An 18049-nucleotide genomic window follows, 5' to 3' on the forward strand; every position below is an offset into this window, starting at 1 on the left:
GCTGTCATGGTCATTACTGGTATACTGGCTAGAGGCAGCCAGCGAGTTTAGCAGAGGAGACGAAGCCGGAAGATTGACATGGAAAAGCGACTCAAGCCGCCTTCCGTAGTTCCCACCTTTTACCCGACGCCCTCATCCGGGGCCCTCATCCGGGGTCCCGCCCTCCGCACCAAGCCGTCGGACTCCGCCTCCGGAAGTGCCACCGAGAAGCGCCGGCCTCCAAGCGGTGTAGAGCGACTCCCGAAAGCCCAGGGTGGCCCGGCGAGCAAAGGTGTCTGCGACAGGACGGCAGTTTAGCCCGCATTTCCACTTGGGTGAGTCCCCGGAAGCCGTCCTGGGGTCGCAGTGGGGTTGGCTCCCTGTTTAGCCTCCGGGGGAGGAGGAGGAGGTGTCCGGTCCTGCCCGCCGCGCTTTGCTTCCCCAGGAGCGCGCGGGGCGGATGGTGCGAGGGCCTGTTTCACCTCAGTCGGTATTTGCCCCGATGCCCCGCGGACTGAGGGCCCGGCTGTCAGGACCCGGTGACTGCCCTGGAGTGAACAGGGTCTCTGTGAGCCGCCTCGCCCTTTTGGGACCGAGTCTTCACCTCACAGGGAAGTGGGAGAAGGGCAGCTCCGGGTGAGGCATTCTGAGGACCGGGCGCAAGGGCCCTGTTTTAGTGTTGCGGAAGGGAGACGGAACCCTGTCGCGTCCTTGGGTTTGAAGGACACCAGTCAAACCTGTTCGAATAATAGCTCTTCCCTGGGTTACTGTCAGGATTGTGGGAAAAGGCCTGCCTGCCTAGTTTGAGTAAGCGAAGGGTCTGACTCCAAACGTGAAATTTTGTTATTTAGACAGGACCATTTAGTCATTGAATGTGGGCTGACGTGGTGTTTACCAAGTAATTCCTAAGGGCCTGCTTTAAAAAAAATTAATGAGCAATCATAAGTGGCATATTTCTCTGGTTACAAACTTGGGCTTTGAAAGAAGTTTGTAAATTTCGAATATTTTAAACTTTCCACAGAAATCTTTATACTATTAAATTGTACTTTCTTGATTGTGTTTGAAATACCACAAATTCCGATTTAGTGGAGTTCAAATAAACCTGCATTCTTGGAGCGTATGATTTGGTTCTCAGCTATTTAAAACTGAATAATATCCACTTTTCCTTTTGTAGTTTAATTTTATTGACTATTTTTTATTGACTACAATATATAAGATACTTTGCTAAGTCCTGAGGATATGAAATGATGGGCTGTTTTAATTTATTACAATAATTTCTCCTAATCTCACTCCACAGTGATGGTCATTGTTCTCCAGAACAGGGATGGAGGAAATATCAGCCCGGGAAGCAGCAGGATCATCAAGGGTCCAGTTTCAATCTTTGGAGACCCAGTATGAGGGTCTGCCCCCAGAGCCTCAGGTCGTGCAGGACTCCGCCATGGAACAGGGACTCACTGGGGGTAAGGCCAAGAGAGCACTGACATCCAGGAGAACGGGAGTGTAGAGTTGCTCCCAGGCCTGGGACTTCAGTAAGAAGATGGCCCCTGGAGGGAGGTCTGGAAGGGAGGGCAGATGCTCAGTCCTGGTCTGGGACCCTCTATTAAGGGCAGCCCATCTTTCCTTAAAAGACAGAGGTGGTCACTCACTTTGTTCCAGCTGTTTTTGTTCATACAACCTTCACTTTATTCCAGTTACCACAGCCACAATAATTTCTAAGATATGCTGCCTTTGCCACATCTCACAATCCCTGCCTGGCTTTCACTTCCTCTTAGGTTTGGGGCCTGTCCCTCACCCTGTTCCCTTCACTTAGTTTCGCTGCACTTTGATAACTTTGTGTGCTTTGCCACCTGCTGTTCTATTGCAACTGCAGTGTTTGTGACTAATCTAACTTTGATAAAGAAAGCACCCATTAATTCCTTGGTTGAGTGCAAGGAATTGCCTGTATGAATGTATACATGTCACATTGACTCTATGATATAACATTTTTATGTACTGTTTAGATAGGTTGATCTGTCTTGTACTTCCTTTGTTTTGTAAGAATCTTAGCTTACTTGTGGCCAACTGCAGTGCCTGAAATAACTTGTGTCAGTGACACTGAGTGCCACAGTATGTAGAGTGCTGTGAGGAACTTGGGGAGTGTGGAAAGGATTATGAGGAAACAGATGACCATTCCTTATTCTTAGGGGCCTTACACACTGGTTGCAGAGACACCGTCCATTAATAAGAGAAAGGCTTAGTGATGTTTACAGAACAGTGTTTGGGAAAGGGTCAGAAGTCTACTAAATCACCGTGGTCCTGCACCAGTCACTGCGAGTCCTTATGCTTTGCTTTGCCCATCTGCAAAAGAGGTATAGTGCTTCCCCTTCTGTTAGAGGAATGTCATGTCATGAGGATAAAGTGAAACATGAGATTTCATAATAAAATCCTCTATCACGGGTCTAAACATGTGTAAGCAGGGTATGCAAGTTCTGAGGAGCAGAGTACACACTCAATACCTGATAAATGTTCATTGGTTTTACTAGAATGTTGATGTGAAGAAACGTCCCACTGACTCCTGTAAGGGAGCCCTAGGGAAGGGCTGCTCTCACTCTTGGCTCCTTTCTCCTCCCTTAGCTCCACCTGTTCCCCAGGTGCCTGCTCTTCCCCACGAGGGAAGCCCAGGAGACCAGGCAGCTGCACTCCTGACAGCCAGGTACCAGGTGAGCTGAGGAACCCTCTGCTTTTCCTCAGGGACTATTGCTGCTGACTGAGTGTGGCCTTTCCCTCATCCCTTCTGTAAACCTTGCTTGGAATTTTTTTCAGTAGCAGACCCCAGTTTGGGAACTGATTCTCTCCAGAGACCTGGACTTCACACAGACCACCTTCCCGTCTTCCTAACACCACCAGCAAAACACTGTTTCTTTGTCCCTGGTGCTGTGCTGGGCGCTTATGAGATGTTAAAGGGTTGTGGAATTTGTTCCCTCAATTCTAATCTGTTCTCACTCCTCCCGACATAAGTACACACGGGAGATCTCTCTGTATTGTCTCCTTCGTTCTCTGGCCGTGGTGCTGTCATGGCCTCCTTCCCCAGAGCAGCCAGGCTGTGTTATTTCAGGAGTTTGTGACATTCGAGGATGTGGCTGTGCACCTTACCCGAGAGGAATGGGGATGCCTGGACCCTGTTCAGAGGGAGCTCTACAGAGAAGTGATGTTAGAGAATTATGGGAACGTGGTCTCGCTGGGTAAGGACTGTCTTTTTATTCAGTTTACCTGTTGGGATTTCTGTACTGAGTAGGTATGAGGTTTCTGAGAAAGTAGAGTGTGGCTCAGATTCCTGGTCTTAGAACCTTTGAATCCTCCATCTTTAAGGTCATCTCCTCCAGGAGTGGTTTTCCTTTGGGAGTTTCAGGGTAAGACATTCTACTCCTTATCCTGAGTTAACAGTTCCTGCTTTTGTGGGGTATCTGGTTAGAAAAGGGAAACTTGCTTGTGCTTTGCCTAAGTTCTTACCTTTCTTGTCTTTTCCTTTTTTATGAGAGACTCTAGAGCAGGGGTATCAAAACTTTTTTCAACGTTTTTTACCAAGGGCCATATGCGGTAAAATACACAAACAGCCGGGCCACTCACTCGAGGTGAAGTACATATTGCCTCACCTGGTTTATTTAAGTAAACTAAATATATTTTTGGAATTTGCTGTGGGCCAATTAACAATGGCTCATGGGCCTTAGTTGGCCCGCGGGCCGCAGTTTTGACACCCTTACTCTAGAGCCTCCCAACCCACAAGCAGACTCTTTCCTTCCTGGTAATTCAGTGCTCCTGTATCCGAGTTTCCCGTTTTCCTCAGAAGAAGAAATGCCATTTTTAGAGAGAGGCTAAAGTCCTTGTTAAGTAATCCCTCTTAAGATCCCTAAATTCATCTCCAAGCAGACAGAATTTGAGAGACTTCATTTAAAGACACGACTCACTGTACTACATTTCAGTGCGTCACCCAGGTGGTAACCCTAAGTAATCTCATCCCCAGGAGTGGAAGTCTCAGACTTAAACCAAGTCTCTCCTTTGTCGTTTGGATGGTACAGTGGGCAGCAGAGGTTAGGCAGCCTGTGGTGCTGGAGAAACATCAGTGGGGCTGTTGGCAGCCCTTTTGATGTGAGCACTGCTCCTTTTTCTCTTTCTTTTTTTGCCTGTCCCTGCTTTTGTTCAGTTCCTTTTATTTATGTATGTCACAGTTATTCTTTTATTAATCTCAGTTATTCTTTTCTCTTTGTCTCTCTTTTTGCTTTGCCTATGCTGGTGGCATCCAGGGTGTTGCTTTGTCTCCTCGATTACACTCAGGATTAAAGAGATCTTCTTGTCTGTGGGGAGGCAGCCTGCCCACTGGGAAAGTTTTTAGCGTGTTTTCCATTCCTGGCTCTTTGATCTTTATAGGCATACTTCTCCGTCTTCCCACCACCCGGATTCATAGTGTGAATTCCTGCCCGGCCCTGAGTCATACCCAGGCAAGTGCTTTCTCTGGAGAAACACTTGCAGTCCTTTCGGCAGGAATCTCCAAGAGATGGCCCAAGTATCGGCTTCCCATCGATATTGCTCGTCCCTGCTCGGAAACTCCTTTTCCACAATTATAAGATATTACACTTGATTGATGGAATAGATGCTCCCCAGGATGCCACCACTATGTAAAATTGCAGCTCCTCAAATGACCTTTGTTAAATTTCTGAAGGGCCCAGGAAGCCCTCGGTTGCACCAGATGCATTTTGAATCCTGAGTTCATTCAGAAGCCGCGGTTGGTGGCCATCTACTTGTGTTCTGAGAAACCACAAAGTTCAACTCCAGCTCTTCATTTATGATCTTTTCATGTTATTTCAGGATGTGGAATGTATGCTGTGCGCCCCTCTTTTTCTGTAGTGAACAGGACCTGCCCCGTGTGTTGACTAACTCTCCTGCGACCCCTGGGCTTTCCTCATATTTAACATTCTCGTCTTCTTCAAGTCCCTGTGGCCCCTTCCAGGGTCCTGCCTTTGTCCCCTTTATTCTTTTTTGCTAAATAGATTGATGCATTTATATGACCTTTCCCGATCAACTGTTCGTTAGCTCTGTTCTTGATGGAGGGGAAATGGGAGGGCAAAAGAGTTCAATTTCTTTATTTCAGGGTATCAACTTGAATGTATGTTTAACAACTTTGTATATTGTACAATGATATGTAATTGTAAGATACTGTTAATTTTATCTAATAATTACATAATTTCCAACAGTTTATCTGTCTACTTTTTGGAGTAAAGAAACTTCTTAACAGCTTAATCAGCCAAATAACACAGCATGCTATTGGACTGAATTTCATCCCATTTCCTCTGTCATCTCTGCACATACAGGACACGCATGCACACTCACACATACTGGGCACAAATGCATACAAGAAATCCTCCTCAGTTTGCTTTTGTGACCAAGTTAGCAGCATCTCTTTAGTAATTAGTTTTTACAGTTTTGGGGAAGTCATTTTCATATTTGTGGGTTCAGCAAACTCCATGTAAGATTTAAAGTTACACACTTAATTAACAGCTTTATGTTTGGTGTTATAAAATTGAGACTTTATAATTCAGTCCCTGACTTAGCAGCCCTACATTCCAGTTTATATCTTTTTATCATGGCGGTAGCTCTGAGTTGTATTTGCCACAGACATCAGAACTTTAGTCCTTTGGTTAAGTGCTTTGACTATGCTAAGTATGTAGTAAATGTACAGAATATGAACAACTGAGTAAAAGAATGAAAAAAATAGCTAAAAAGTCATAATTTTCATTACCAAATCTAAAAGCATATTCTGTTGACAGTGTGTAAATTACTGGCTTGATGGTCATACCCAAAGGGAAGTAATCTGTGACTTGGTGCTTAAAATGAAGATTAAGACTGGGAAAGAGACTTGGATTGCATTTCACATGGGCTAGTTTGGCAGGTGCCCTATTAATGACAGCATTAGAAACATACTTATCAAAATTCTAGTTGAAGGTAAGTGAGTTGATAAATCAGGAATGTTTGACATTTACCCTTTACTTTTTGAAATTGATGTCCTGAGGACAAAAATGATTTTGTATAGACTGTCCTACTGTCACAGCTGTTTACTATTTATTGAGCATCCAATATGTTTCTAGGTACTATATACCATTTACTAGGTACTATATCTCATTTAATCCTTAACCCTGTGAGCAGGTATTATTCTGTTTTATACCTGAGGAAACTGAGGCTCAGAGAAGGTGAGTGATCCACTCAGGGTCTGAGCTGGGCGTGGGACTCAGATCTGACTCTGAAACCCATGCTCTGTTTCAGTGTTTTGTGCCTTTAGTACAATTAGTTAAACCACATGTGGCATTTTTTATATTTTTATGGCTTTGTACTCTGATGATAATTAAAAACGGCCAAGATAAATAGGATAGATAGGCATAAGGTTGTACAGTTTGGGAGCAGAAAAGACATACATTCATGAAGAAGTAAAATTGCTAGGGATATATTCCTTTATAATAGGTATATACACAAAAAGATATTCCTAAGGAAAGATTTTATTTGTGTATTTGTTAAGGACCAGGAAAGAAAGGCATGAAGCTTCCAAATGGCTAAACTTTAGCACAAGTCTGGTATAAGCAGCAAACCAAATAATGAGGTATATATATATTTTATATCATTTATTTATTTTTATTAGTTTCAGGTACACAAAACAACGTAATAGACATTTATCATTTATATCCCTCACACAGTGATAATCCTCCCCCCCCCCACCATCTACTACCCCTCTGACATTGCATACAGCCATTATTTTAAATGTTACTTTTAAAGACCGGATTAAGTTAAAAATAGATCTAATTAGAAAATGGTCAAGGTTTAAATTTTAAAAATCAAAAGGTTTTAATAAAAGATAATTTTAGATAGGAAAAATTTTAAAGCAAATACATATTTTGAAAGCACAGTTTTGACTTAAATTTAGTAAAAGGCATTCAGGCCAATGGCAAGAAAACCTGCCTTAATGATTTCTGTGACCCTGTGGTAGATTGGAAAGAATATAAACTGGAATCAGACTTGGGTTCCACTTAGCAGCTGTGATATGCTGAGCAAATATTTAAACTGACACTCATTTTCTTCATCTCTAAAACATGAAAAATAATGTCTACCTTTCTGGTTTGTGCCAAGGATTAAATTAGATTATGTAAGTACCTGGCTCATAACCGTGTTTACTCGATAATAAGACCTAGCCAGACCATCAGCTCTAATGCGTCTTTTGGAGCGAAAATTAATATAAGACCTGGTCTTTACTATAATACTAGACCAGGTCTTAATATTAATTTTCGCTCCAAAAGACGCATTAGAGCTGATGGTCCGGTTAGGTCTTATTTTCGGGGAAACACGGTAGTAGTTACATAAATGTTTGTTTGGAAAGGACACAACTGATAGGAGCTTTGGATCAGATTTTCTTTTTTTTTTAAATCTTACTGGGGAATACTGGGGACAGTGTGTATCTCCAGGCAGTTGTCCTTCAATCTAATTGTGGAGAGTGCAGCTCAGCTCCAAGTCTAGTCGCCGTTTTCAGTCTTTAGTTGCAGGGGGCGCAGCCCACCATCCCATGTGGGACTTATTGTTGAGAGCTCGCACTCTAACCATCTGAGCCATCCGGCCACCCCTCCGGAAGCTCAGCGACAGCTCATTGTTTTCAATCTAGTTGTGGAGGGCGCAGCTCACTGGCCCATGCCGGCATCAAACTGGCAACCCTGTTGTTCAGAGCTTGTGCTCTAACCAACTGAGCCATCCGCCGCCCCTTTACTAGATTATTTTAAAGCCAGGTTCTAAAATAAGACTGTCTGGGTTTGTGCTCTGGCTTCACCATTTATGACCTTGGGCAAGTTAATTAACGAATCTTCATTTTCCCATTTCTAAAATGGGTACAATAATAGTTCATACCTCAAAAAGGTATGGTGAGTATTGAGTGAAAGCTTGTAAAGCTCTTGGTGTGGTTCTTTGCACCTACTAAATGCTTAGTAAACAGTAAACCTTAGCTTAATATTTTGATGATACAGATGACTTTAAGTCTGTATCTTGAACCCTGTTTGCTCTTGTAAACTGCAATCTTGTATCTCTAACTGCCAGCTAAGCATTTTCTCTTATACCTTTCTACGTTACTTTAAACACAAATCTAAAATCAAACCCTTCATCCTACATGAAGATCTTTTTTGTTGTGCGTATGTGATTTAAGTGTAGATACAGAGTAAATAACCAAAATTTATTTCAGTTATCAAAGTTTAGAAGCACCTTAATATCTCAAAGTTAAAAGTTGCAAATTATGTTATCAGAATTCTGAGCAGAATAGTTGCTGCTTTATGCCACACTAACGTTTTCTTAAATTGCAAAACTATTTCATTTGACATGGAAGATCTTAACTAAGTTAAGTGTGCAAAAGGAGAATCGACTGTTTGCCCAGAAGGAATTCAGAAACACAGTAAATATCTTTTTTTTTTTAAAGATTTTATTGGGGAAGGGGAACAGGACTTTATTGGGGAACACTGTGTACTTCCAAGACTTTATTCCAAGTCAAGTTGTTGTCCTTTCAGTCTTAGTTGTGGAGGGTGCAGCTTAGCTCCAGGTCCAGTTGCCATTGCTAGTTGCAGGGGGTGCAGCCCACCATCACTTGCGGAAGTCGAACCAGCAACCTTGTGGTTGAGAGCCTGCGCTCCAACCAACGGAGCCATCCGGGAGGCAGCTCAGCTCAGGGTGCTGTGTTCAAGCTTAGTTGCAGGGGGCGGAGCCCACCATCCATTGCGGGACTCCAGGAGTTGAACTGATAACCTTGTGGTTGAGAGCCCACTGGCCCATGTGGGAATCGAACTGGCAGCCTTCGGAGTTAGGAGCACGGAGCTCCAACCGCCTGAGCCACAAGGCTGGCCCCAGTAAATGTCAGTCTTATAATCTGTTCTGATCTCTCTGCTCATAGGCTCTCATATGGAATCCCAAGAGAGCAGCTGTTGCTTTATCATATTTTCCAGGCCCAATGCCCTTTTTAAAACGTTGGTTATCTGTTATATGCTGACTCTTGGGCACAGAATTGGCACTCAGTGAGCAGCTCTTAAATAAATTATTAATCAGAACAAGTGCAAGATACAAGATACATGGGTGTTTGTTATCAAAGAGTTTATAAATCAGGTAGAGATGAAGATACTAGAAACCAATTTTTAAAAAATGTATAAACTCCATTATATAATGACATGCCAGGATAAGAGGAACAGATAAATTTTGTAGACATTCAGTAAGTGGAGAGAAAGGCTTTTGGAGATGAGAGGATTGAGCTAGACCTATATGTGTGCTACTAGAAGCTTTCTGGGCTGAACACATATAAAATAATGCCCCTTTGATACTATAATAGTTCTGCCCCTTCAGAAGCTCATTGCCTCTTTCTTTCACTTTAAAAGAGATTAGATCTTCCCAGTCCATTATGCAAGCCAGACAAAGACCATTTTATGTAAAGATGCACTTTTATTGTACTTGCTTCACTATATCATATTATAGTTATTTATATCTCTGTCTCTGCATTTAAGAGTGTAAAGTCCTTGAAGGGATGGACCTTTCCTGCTTGGCTCTTTATCCCCTGCACACTTTGCATAAATGTTTGTTGGATAAACAAGAGTGTAAGCTCCTAATGGGTGAGAATGTGTCATATTATTCTTTGTTTCCTCATGTGAATTGAAATGAATTGTTTCTTGAGATTGGTCCTAGGAATATTTATTCAGGCTTCACTGATTCTGTTGCTACAGTTCAGCTCACCCTGCAACAGGGCTTGAGTATTCACTTTTCTCCAGTCCAGCAAAGTTGTAATTTTGATTACCTGGATTTTGACTAGGTCTAATACTATAGACCAGGTCTAACACACGATTGATCTATAAGCAACAGATGAGGACTGAAAATAATAATTTCTGTGAAATTATCCCGTGCACAAATTCCCTTGTCTGAGGAATGTTAGATGACTTCTCTTGCTCCCAAAAGGCATCAGCCTGCCCCTTACTAACACGCCTCTTTCTAGAGTACAAATAGGAGCTCCTTGTAGAGCATCTTTGCCACTCACGCTTCAGGCTTCCCCAGTGTCTTCTAAGAATTTACTTTCTCCATTAACCATTAGTTAATAGAAAAATGGGTTGGTGTAGTATCTGCTGAAAAATTGCCACATCCCATTTCCTTCTCTGTGAGCAGGATTTCCAATTTTCAAGCCTGATGGGATCTCCCAGCTGGAACAAGATCTACTGGTCTTTGATCTGGAAACTAAGAATAGAGAAGTCTTAAGAGATGACTGCTCAGGTGAGTAAGGCAGAATCAATCAGATGGAATTAGTAGGAAAGTAAAGTCCAGTTGTTGAGCCAAGTTGTAACTACTTTGACAGTCAAAGTGAAGAGCTCTGCCTGTATCACTGAATGGAGAGCTTTTTCCTTTCCCTTCAGTTTTGATAAACTCTTTGCATTTATTTTGTTCCTTGTCATCCACAAGTTGTACTAAGTCCCTATTTAAGTTGCTTATTTTTAATTCTTTTGAACTATTTTCCCTATTAACTCCTTTGAAACACCTTAATTGGTTATCTTCTTAGTCTCATGAAAGTACCTTCTGTTTCTGCCATACCCTGAACCATTTGGATCCTACCTCACTGTTCCTATTCACACCCTTTTATCTGCTGTTGAGATTTTGTGCCTGTGTTTCAGAGTAAATAAACTCTCATCCTGGTAGAGACTAGATTATTTAGTATTTTCCTCTCTGAGTTTTCTTTTTCTAAGCACGGGGTACAGATTATATTTGCATTTTCTATTTATATATTGAATCAGATGGAGATACCAGAGAAGAGAACAAGCTGTTGATTCCTAAGCAGAAAATTTCAGAAGAAGTACATTCATACAAAGTGAGAGTAGGAAGACTCAAAAAGGATATTGCCCAAGTTCCTGAGACTAGAGAAGTGTATAAACCTGAGGACAGATTAGAAAGGCTTCAGGAAATCCTAAGGAAATTTCTCTTCTTGGAGAGGGAGTTTAGGCAAATAACAATCAGCAAGAAAACCTTCACCAGTGAGAAGAACAATGAATGTAATGAACCTGAAAAAAGCTTCAGTCTGGAATCTACCCTTGATACAGATCAGAAAGATCTTAGAATACAGAACATTGATGACATTGATAAGTACGACATGAGCCTCAACCAGAATTCAGCTGCTGATAAACAGGAACACATAAATCTAACACAGGATTTTCAGAGTAGTGAATATAAAGAAAGCTTGATGGAGCTCTCCCACCTTAGTAAATGTGAAAGCATTCCTACCACTGAGAAATTCTATAAATGTGATGCATGTGAGAAAGTCTTCCACCAGAGCTCAGCCCTTTCTAGACATCAGAGAATTCATACCAGAGAGAAACCCTACAAATGTAAAGAATGTGAAAAATCTTTCAGTCAGAGTTCAAGTCTTAGTCGACATAAAAGAATACATACTAGAGAAAAACCCTATAAATGTGAAGTGTCTGATAAGTCCTGTGAGTCATCTGACAAATCCTCTAGTCAGAGCTCAGGCATAATTCAGCATAAGAGGATTCACACTAGAGCAAAATCTTACAAATGTAGCAGTTGTGAAAGAGTCTTCAGTCGTAGTGTACATCTTACTCAACACCAGAGAATTCACAGAGAGAGGCCCTGTAAGTGTACTGTATGTGGCAGTGACTTCTGTCATACCTCATACCTAGTCGAACATCAGAAAGTTCACTGTGAAGAGAAAGCCTATGAATACAATGAATGTGGGTTGACCTTTATTAAACATCAAGGAATTCGTCTCAGAGAAAAGCCCTATACATGTAATGAATGTGGGAAAGACTTCAGATTGAATTCCCATCTTATTCAGCATCAAAGAATTCACACAGGAGAAAAAACACATGAATGTAATGAATGTGGAAAAGCTTTCAGTCAAACCTCATGCCTTATTCAGCATCACAAAATTCATAGGAAAGAGAAATCCTCTGAGTGTAATGATTATGAAGAAAGTTTTAATCATAGCTCAGATCTTGTCCTACAACGAGAAGTCCTCACCAGAGAAAAAGCCTTTGATTGTGATGCATGGGAAAAGAACCTCAGTCAGAGAGCACACCTTGTTCAACATCAAAGAATTCATACCAAAGAGAAACCTTACGAATGTAATGAACATGGGAAGACATTTAGTCAAGTTCAGGCCTCATTCAACATCTGAGATTTCACCCCAGGGAGAAATCATGTATGTACTGAATATAGTAAAACCTTCAATTATAGCTCAACCTTTATTCAGTATCGGAGAGTTCACACCAGAGAAACCCTCTGAATGTGACAAATGTAGTAAAGCTATTAGTTAAACTCAGTCGATGCCTGCAAACCCATACCAATGAACAAACCTACGAATATATTGAATGTGGTAAATGCTTCATGCTATGTTCATACCTTAGTCACCATTGGAGAATTCATACAGGAATAAAATTTCATCACTAATGAATGTGAAAAAAACCTTCAGTCAAAGACACTACCTTGTTCATCATCAAATTCATTCCATGCAGAAAGCCTATGAATGTAATCAATGTGTGTAGGGATGGGGGGAGTGGGGGGGAAGATTCAATCATATTTCAATCCTCATTCAACATCAAAGAATCCATACCCTGGAGAAATCATTTGAGTGTAGGAGTTCAAGTCTTTTTCATCATCGGAATACCTGCACCAGACCAGAATCTGGTATAATGCAAATGGAAAAATTTATTGCCATATTTCAGGCTTTATTCGACATAAAAATGTTGGAGAGAAAATTGTTTATTGTTTGTATATGAAATCATTAATATATAGTTCCAGTCTTTTTCATTGCAAAAGAATCTATTCTGAGGAGTGACTTGGTGAATTCAGTGCTGTTTTATTACGGCATTGTTTTATTTAATATAATAGGTATTGTATGTAACTATGTGTACTTTATTTATGGAATTCATTTAAGCTATTTTTATTTTAATATAGCCTATAAACATTTTATTTCCTGAAATTGGTACTTATTATTCACAGCTTCCCTAAGGTATTACTCCAATGTTAAAACATCAGCATCTGGAATATAGCTCATTTAGCTTTTTCTGCTGTTCTCAGCCCAAATTCTCTCCAAAACAGACTGTTGGGCCTGCTCTTTTTTGAGAACCCTACATACTCGTTTCCAGCCACAGCACTTGAATTCCTATGGATTTCTCCATTCTCTTAAGCGCCTTGGACTGGTGGTTTCCTAGTTTTAAGCTTTTCACCAGCAGGTATGCCTTCCCTACTTGATGTTGCTATTCTGGTGTCTTCTTTCATAAAGTGAAGCAACTTCCTTTAAATTGGATTTCCACATCCTGTTCATCCATGAGTATGAATAATTCTGTCTCCCCTGAGTTCATGGCAGGCAGCTAAACATTTTAAAGTGATGCCCAGGTTCTTAGCTGCCTGTCTGCGTCCACAGCCCTCTAAGAGATGATAAGGACATCAGGGAGCCGATGAGATTATGGTGGGCTAGCTGCATTCAGCGCTTGTTCTGCATGTCTGAGTTTAGAATCACTTTATATACTTCCATTGAAGACCAGCAAAATGCTTAGGTCTGCTTTTGATAGGGCAAAACATAAAGAATATAAACTATTAGGTTGATGCAAAAGTAATTGTGGTTTAAAAGGTTAAAAATAATTGCAAAAACCGCAGTTACTTTTGCACCAACCTAATAAAAAATTCAAAGAGCTTCATAAGAGAGAGCTCAGCCTTCCAACAAAAATATTACTGTTCTTAGGTAATATCTCTAGAGAGAGTATTTCAAGAGAGTGGCAGGTCTGTTCCTGGTAAAATTTTAACTGTTACGATTGCTTTATCTATTTTAATTTCTGTCCCCAGTCTTCCCTCATCAATCCAGGACAGTATTTGAAGTGGGGGCTTTGTGTGTAATTATTTATCATTATCACACTTTTGTATTTTACTAGACTCTACAAGCCATGTAAAAGAACATGGGTTTCTTGATTGATAAAAGTGATCACAGATGTTGGCTCCAGAGTTCATCGTAACGCCTACCGTGTTTCCCCCAAAATAAGACCTAGCCAGACCATCAGCTCTAACGCACCTTTTGGAGCAAAAATTAATATAATACCGGGTCTTATATTACAGTAAAATAAGACTGAGTCTTATATTAATTTTTGCTAACCAAAAGGTGCATTAGAGCTGATGGTCCGTCTAGGTCTTATTTTGGGGGAAACACGGTAGCAATAGTTCGTGATTCTTTAGATAATGTCAAAGCATTTTATTGTATTTTTCCATCTTAAGCTTCATAACGTTTTGTGAATAAGACAAGTGTTATTTAAAATTCTAGTCATTCCAGCAATTGAGGCCTTCATAGTTCAGATGTTATAATATTCACGAGGGATCCTCAACAAATATATAAAAATGTATTGCTCGCTTTATAAGCATCTTACAGCTAACCTCTAGGATAGTTCTGCCACTATGTTTTACCTCTTAGCATCAGCAAGCTTAGGATCCCATCAGGGCAAGGGAGGGATCTAAACGAATTGATCTAAATGTAAAAGCAAATGAAAATGCATGTTTTTTCCCTGTTAATGAACGTGTATACCTTTACTTGTAAAGACTAATAGTCACCTCCGGTGATTATGAAACAGAATTAATCCGTAAATAGTAGAATATGTAAAAATCACATGTATGCATTTGGTTTAACAATGTGCTTTTGTACCTCCACTTGAATAAAGATGTGTTTGATACTCTGAGAATCTGTTTCAAATAAAATCTGAAGGCCTTAGCCAGAAGCATTTGGAAATTTTGGAATCATCTTCCTGGCTGCAACTCAGTTCCTTCCAAAAACCTGTTTCACAACAAGAGTGGGTCACTCTCCTGTGTACTGGTACCTGCTCTTCCATCGATCTCTGGAGGAACAATGTCTGAATGTTTAGGATTTAAAGAGTTACTCGATTGGGATGCTGTCTACATAAGAGGAAATCATTTGAGGTTTCAGTAGAAGTAGGCAGAATGTGTTTTTCTTAATAAATACATTTTTAAAAATGAAAAACCAAAATAATCCTCAAGAGCAAGTAACCTGCCACTTTAAGCTTGCGGATGTTTAATCAGTCCAAATAATGAGTTTGAGTTCTTTGTCTTTTTCAGTCTTGAAGTTTGGAAAGGGAAGAGAAGAAATCTAATAGTTGAGGGACATCTAATTTTATCTGTCTTCTGTCTGTCCACTCACCAAGTGTACATGTATGTACATATTCAGACTTAATCCTCACAACTACTCTGCAAGGGAACTAGCTCTGTTATTCAGAGGCTCTGAGGCATAGAGAGGTTAAAGAACTTCGTAGGTCACACCGCAAGTTCAAAGTCAGGTCTGTTTGACTCCAGAGTTTTCCATCATCATGAAATTGGTGTTAGACACCAACCAGAGAAGTTTTCTTTGATAGCTCTTCATTCCCTGTTACAACCCAATGATTCGCTATTACGGTTTGCAGCTAATTCTAAATGCACCCAGAGCTCTCTGGTATACTAGGGGCAAATATCCCAATATCTTGTGGGAGCTAGTCAGAGACCCCCGCCCCCTCCTTGAAACAGGCTTAGACAATTTTAACAATGACGGGCCACAGGTCAAAGCTTCCAAATTCCTATTTCCTGCCAAGACACCCCAAATCCCATCACTAGATTTATATTTCCATTTTTTCTGCTAACTAGAACTTGCTGATGGACATGTATCTTTACCAAGATATACTGTCACCTCTGGTTATATATAAAGCAGTGGAGCAAAGCAGGTAATGGAAAAATCAAGTTTGATTCCTCGGTTTCGGCTTGAGCAAAGGAGGGATAGAAGTAGACTGGAGAGGGAGCATGCTACAGGAGGAGCAGGGGGAGGATTGCAGGCACGAAAGCACGCCGGAGGCCTGTACATGAAAGAGTATGGCATTTTCAGGTAATGAGCTCTGGAGAAATGCCTCATCCTAGGAAATGGCATATGGGTAACAGGAAGTTCAAGAATGAAGTTCAAAGGAGGCCCATGGGGTGTCATCTCAGCAAAGCATAATGGGCTTCCCACATCTGAAAATGTAACCTCATCTATCTAGTAACACAGTTGCCAGACACTATGATATTCAGTGCTGGCCAAAGGATACAGTTAAATGGATTAAACCATCCACTGAGTGAAGATGAGCAAATTGTCAAAGCAATGGCTTAGGAATTAGACATACCTGTGTTTGAACTTTGCTGTTTACTTACTAGCTGTGTGACTGGAAATTTTACGTAGCCTCTAGTTTTCTTGTCTGTATAATGTTAATAACAGCATGAAAATTAATGTAAAATGTACTGTGCCCAAAAGTTATTAATATAAACACTAATATAAAAACCTGTAAAAATAGAACAGATGTTTAGATAGAAGGGAGATAAAATTTTAAAAAGGGAATCAATGAGCAAGCATTTAACAGTGGAGTACTAGCATTGCCCAGGAAGGGATACCCTGGGTTTGGAGAACTTAAACATGACTAGAGAAATCAGGCATCCTGGGCTGTGATAGGAACTGCCTCCCTACAGGGACTCCCTGCTGGAGTCAGCAAACTGTGACATCTGACTCTTCTAACATTTGTATCATATGACATCACATTTTCAAAATGGGAGTGTATGAAGGAACCCATGTTTAATCCAGACCATTAAGAGTGATTTCAATCAAATCAGATGGTGCCCTGTACAAATCAAAATAAATGCTGGAATTTTTTATTTTGCTGATGCAACCTATTCACTCTCTTCAGTTTTAGAAAATGGTTAGCCTTTTATATTTGTATTTCATTCATGTTTATAAATTTACAACTTGGGTATAATTACAGGCGTCTATATTTTTCTGCAGTTGCTCATAGTACAAATGTCCACCCTGCCTTCATTGTCCTTCATTGTCCAGGGTGCAGTTAGCACCAGGCTTTGGTTTGAACTGGCCAGGGTTCAAATGCTGCCTCTAGTTGCTAACTACCTCTGCAGCATCTGGCATGTAAGATAGTAAATGTACCAACTTCACAGGATTGTTGTGAGGGTTAATGAGATGTCAGTTTAAGTGCTCCACAACTGGTAGCTGTTATTTCTGCGTTTAGCAGGAAACTACCCTTATAAACAACTCATTTCCTTAACCTTTTTTTCCTGCTTCGACATTTCAAAGGTGCCTCTGGCAAATCTGTACTCCAGGCTCAGAAGGCTCTTTGGATTTGACCTCTTTAAGGCTTTTCTTTCTCATATTGGTATTGGTACCAGTATGTTTCTCCTGCAAAAGTGGGAGGGGCTGGGTTGAAGCGACAAAGGGAGAGAGGACTGGGTGGAATGAGGGCCTAGGTGACGAATTCGGGCCCAGCAGGGTTAACCTGGCCAGTGATTATGAAGAAGAGAGGTGACAGGTGTAGTAAAACAAGGCAGGCAGGAGCGGAGGAGGCAAATGGGGTACACACAAGACAGAGGGAATGAGAAAGAAGGAAACCGATTTAGATGCTCGGTCCACTTAGGCAATGAGGGCAAATAAAGAAATCTGTACCATCCTCCTACAATCCTTTCTGGGGAAGGACAAACACCGAAGGAGGTCCCCATCCCAAAGCCGCTGTGCGCCCAGCTCCCGGTGGAGAACCTGCTTTCGAGATTAGACCTCCAAGCTGCCTAGATAGGACCCGGAAGTGCACACCGAGGAACCCGAGTTCCCAGGCCGCCTACTGGAGGCGGAGGTCGCCCACACCGCGGAGCGCACGGATCGTGTGGGGACAGTGAGTGTCCGGGCTCAGCGATCCCGGGTCTGGGGTGGACAGTGGGGAAGCCCGCTCCGTCGCGGTGGCCGATTCGGGCTGCGGGGCTCCCGTGGGATTGGTGTGGGGCCGCAGGAACCTGCTCGGTCACGGCCGGGGCGCGGCGCCTGGGGCCTCAGGCCGCCTCCGGGTGACGCCAGCCTAGCGGTCTTCTCGCGGCGGGGCCTGAGAATGAAGCTTCTCAGACCTCCTGGGATGGGAGTCGCTCTGGGGAAAGTTTCACCTTCCGTTTTCCCTCTGTCTGTCCCCTTCTCCCACCGTTTCCTGAAGTGACT

The 18049-nt window shown here is 41.7% G+C and overlaps 1 protein-coding gene across 8 annotated transcripts; it reads left to right on the top strand.

The window, feature by feature from the left end:
- Positions 1–157: 157 nt before the first annotated feature.
- ZNF655 (zinc finger protein 655) lies at positions 158–14764 on the top strand. 8 transcript variants are annotated; one of them, XM_019718346.2, is made up of 6 exons: positions 158–314; positions 1277–1439; positions 2593–2678; positions 3074–3200; positions 10171–10275; positions 10791–14735. In XM_019718346.2, exons 2-6 carry the CDS (start codon positions 1304–1306, stop codon positions 12185–12187), a joined length of 1851 nt encoding a protein of 616 aa, XP_019573905.2. In that variant the 5' UTR covers positions 158–314; positions 1277–1303; the 3' UTR covers positions 12188–14735. The 8 variants fall into 8 exon arrangements, with proteins under 8 accessions (XP_019573905.2, XP_074184608.1, XP_019573908.1 ...); XM_019718347.3 differs by lacking the exon at positions 158–314 and adding an exon at positions 371–615; XM_074328507.1 differs by lacking the exon at positions 2593–2678.
- The last annotated feature ends 3285 nt before the right edge of the window (positions 14765–18049 follow it).

Source organism: Rhinolophus sinicus, chromosome 3, assembly GCF_057876585.1.
Source record: "Rhinolophus sinicus isolate RSI-liver-muscle chromosome 3, RSI-T2T, whole genome shotgun sequence".
Taxonomy (NCBI): domain Eukaryota; kingdom Metazoa; phylum Chordata; class Mammalia; order Chiroptera; family Rhinolophidae; genus Rhinolophus; species Rhinolophus sinicus.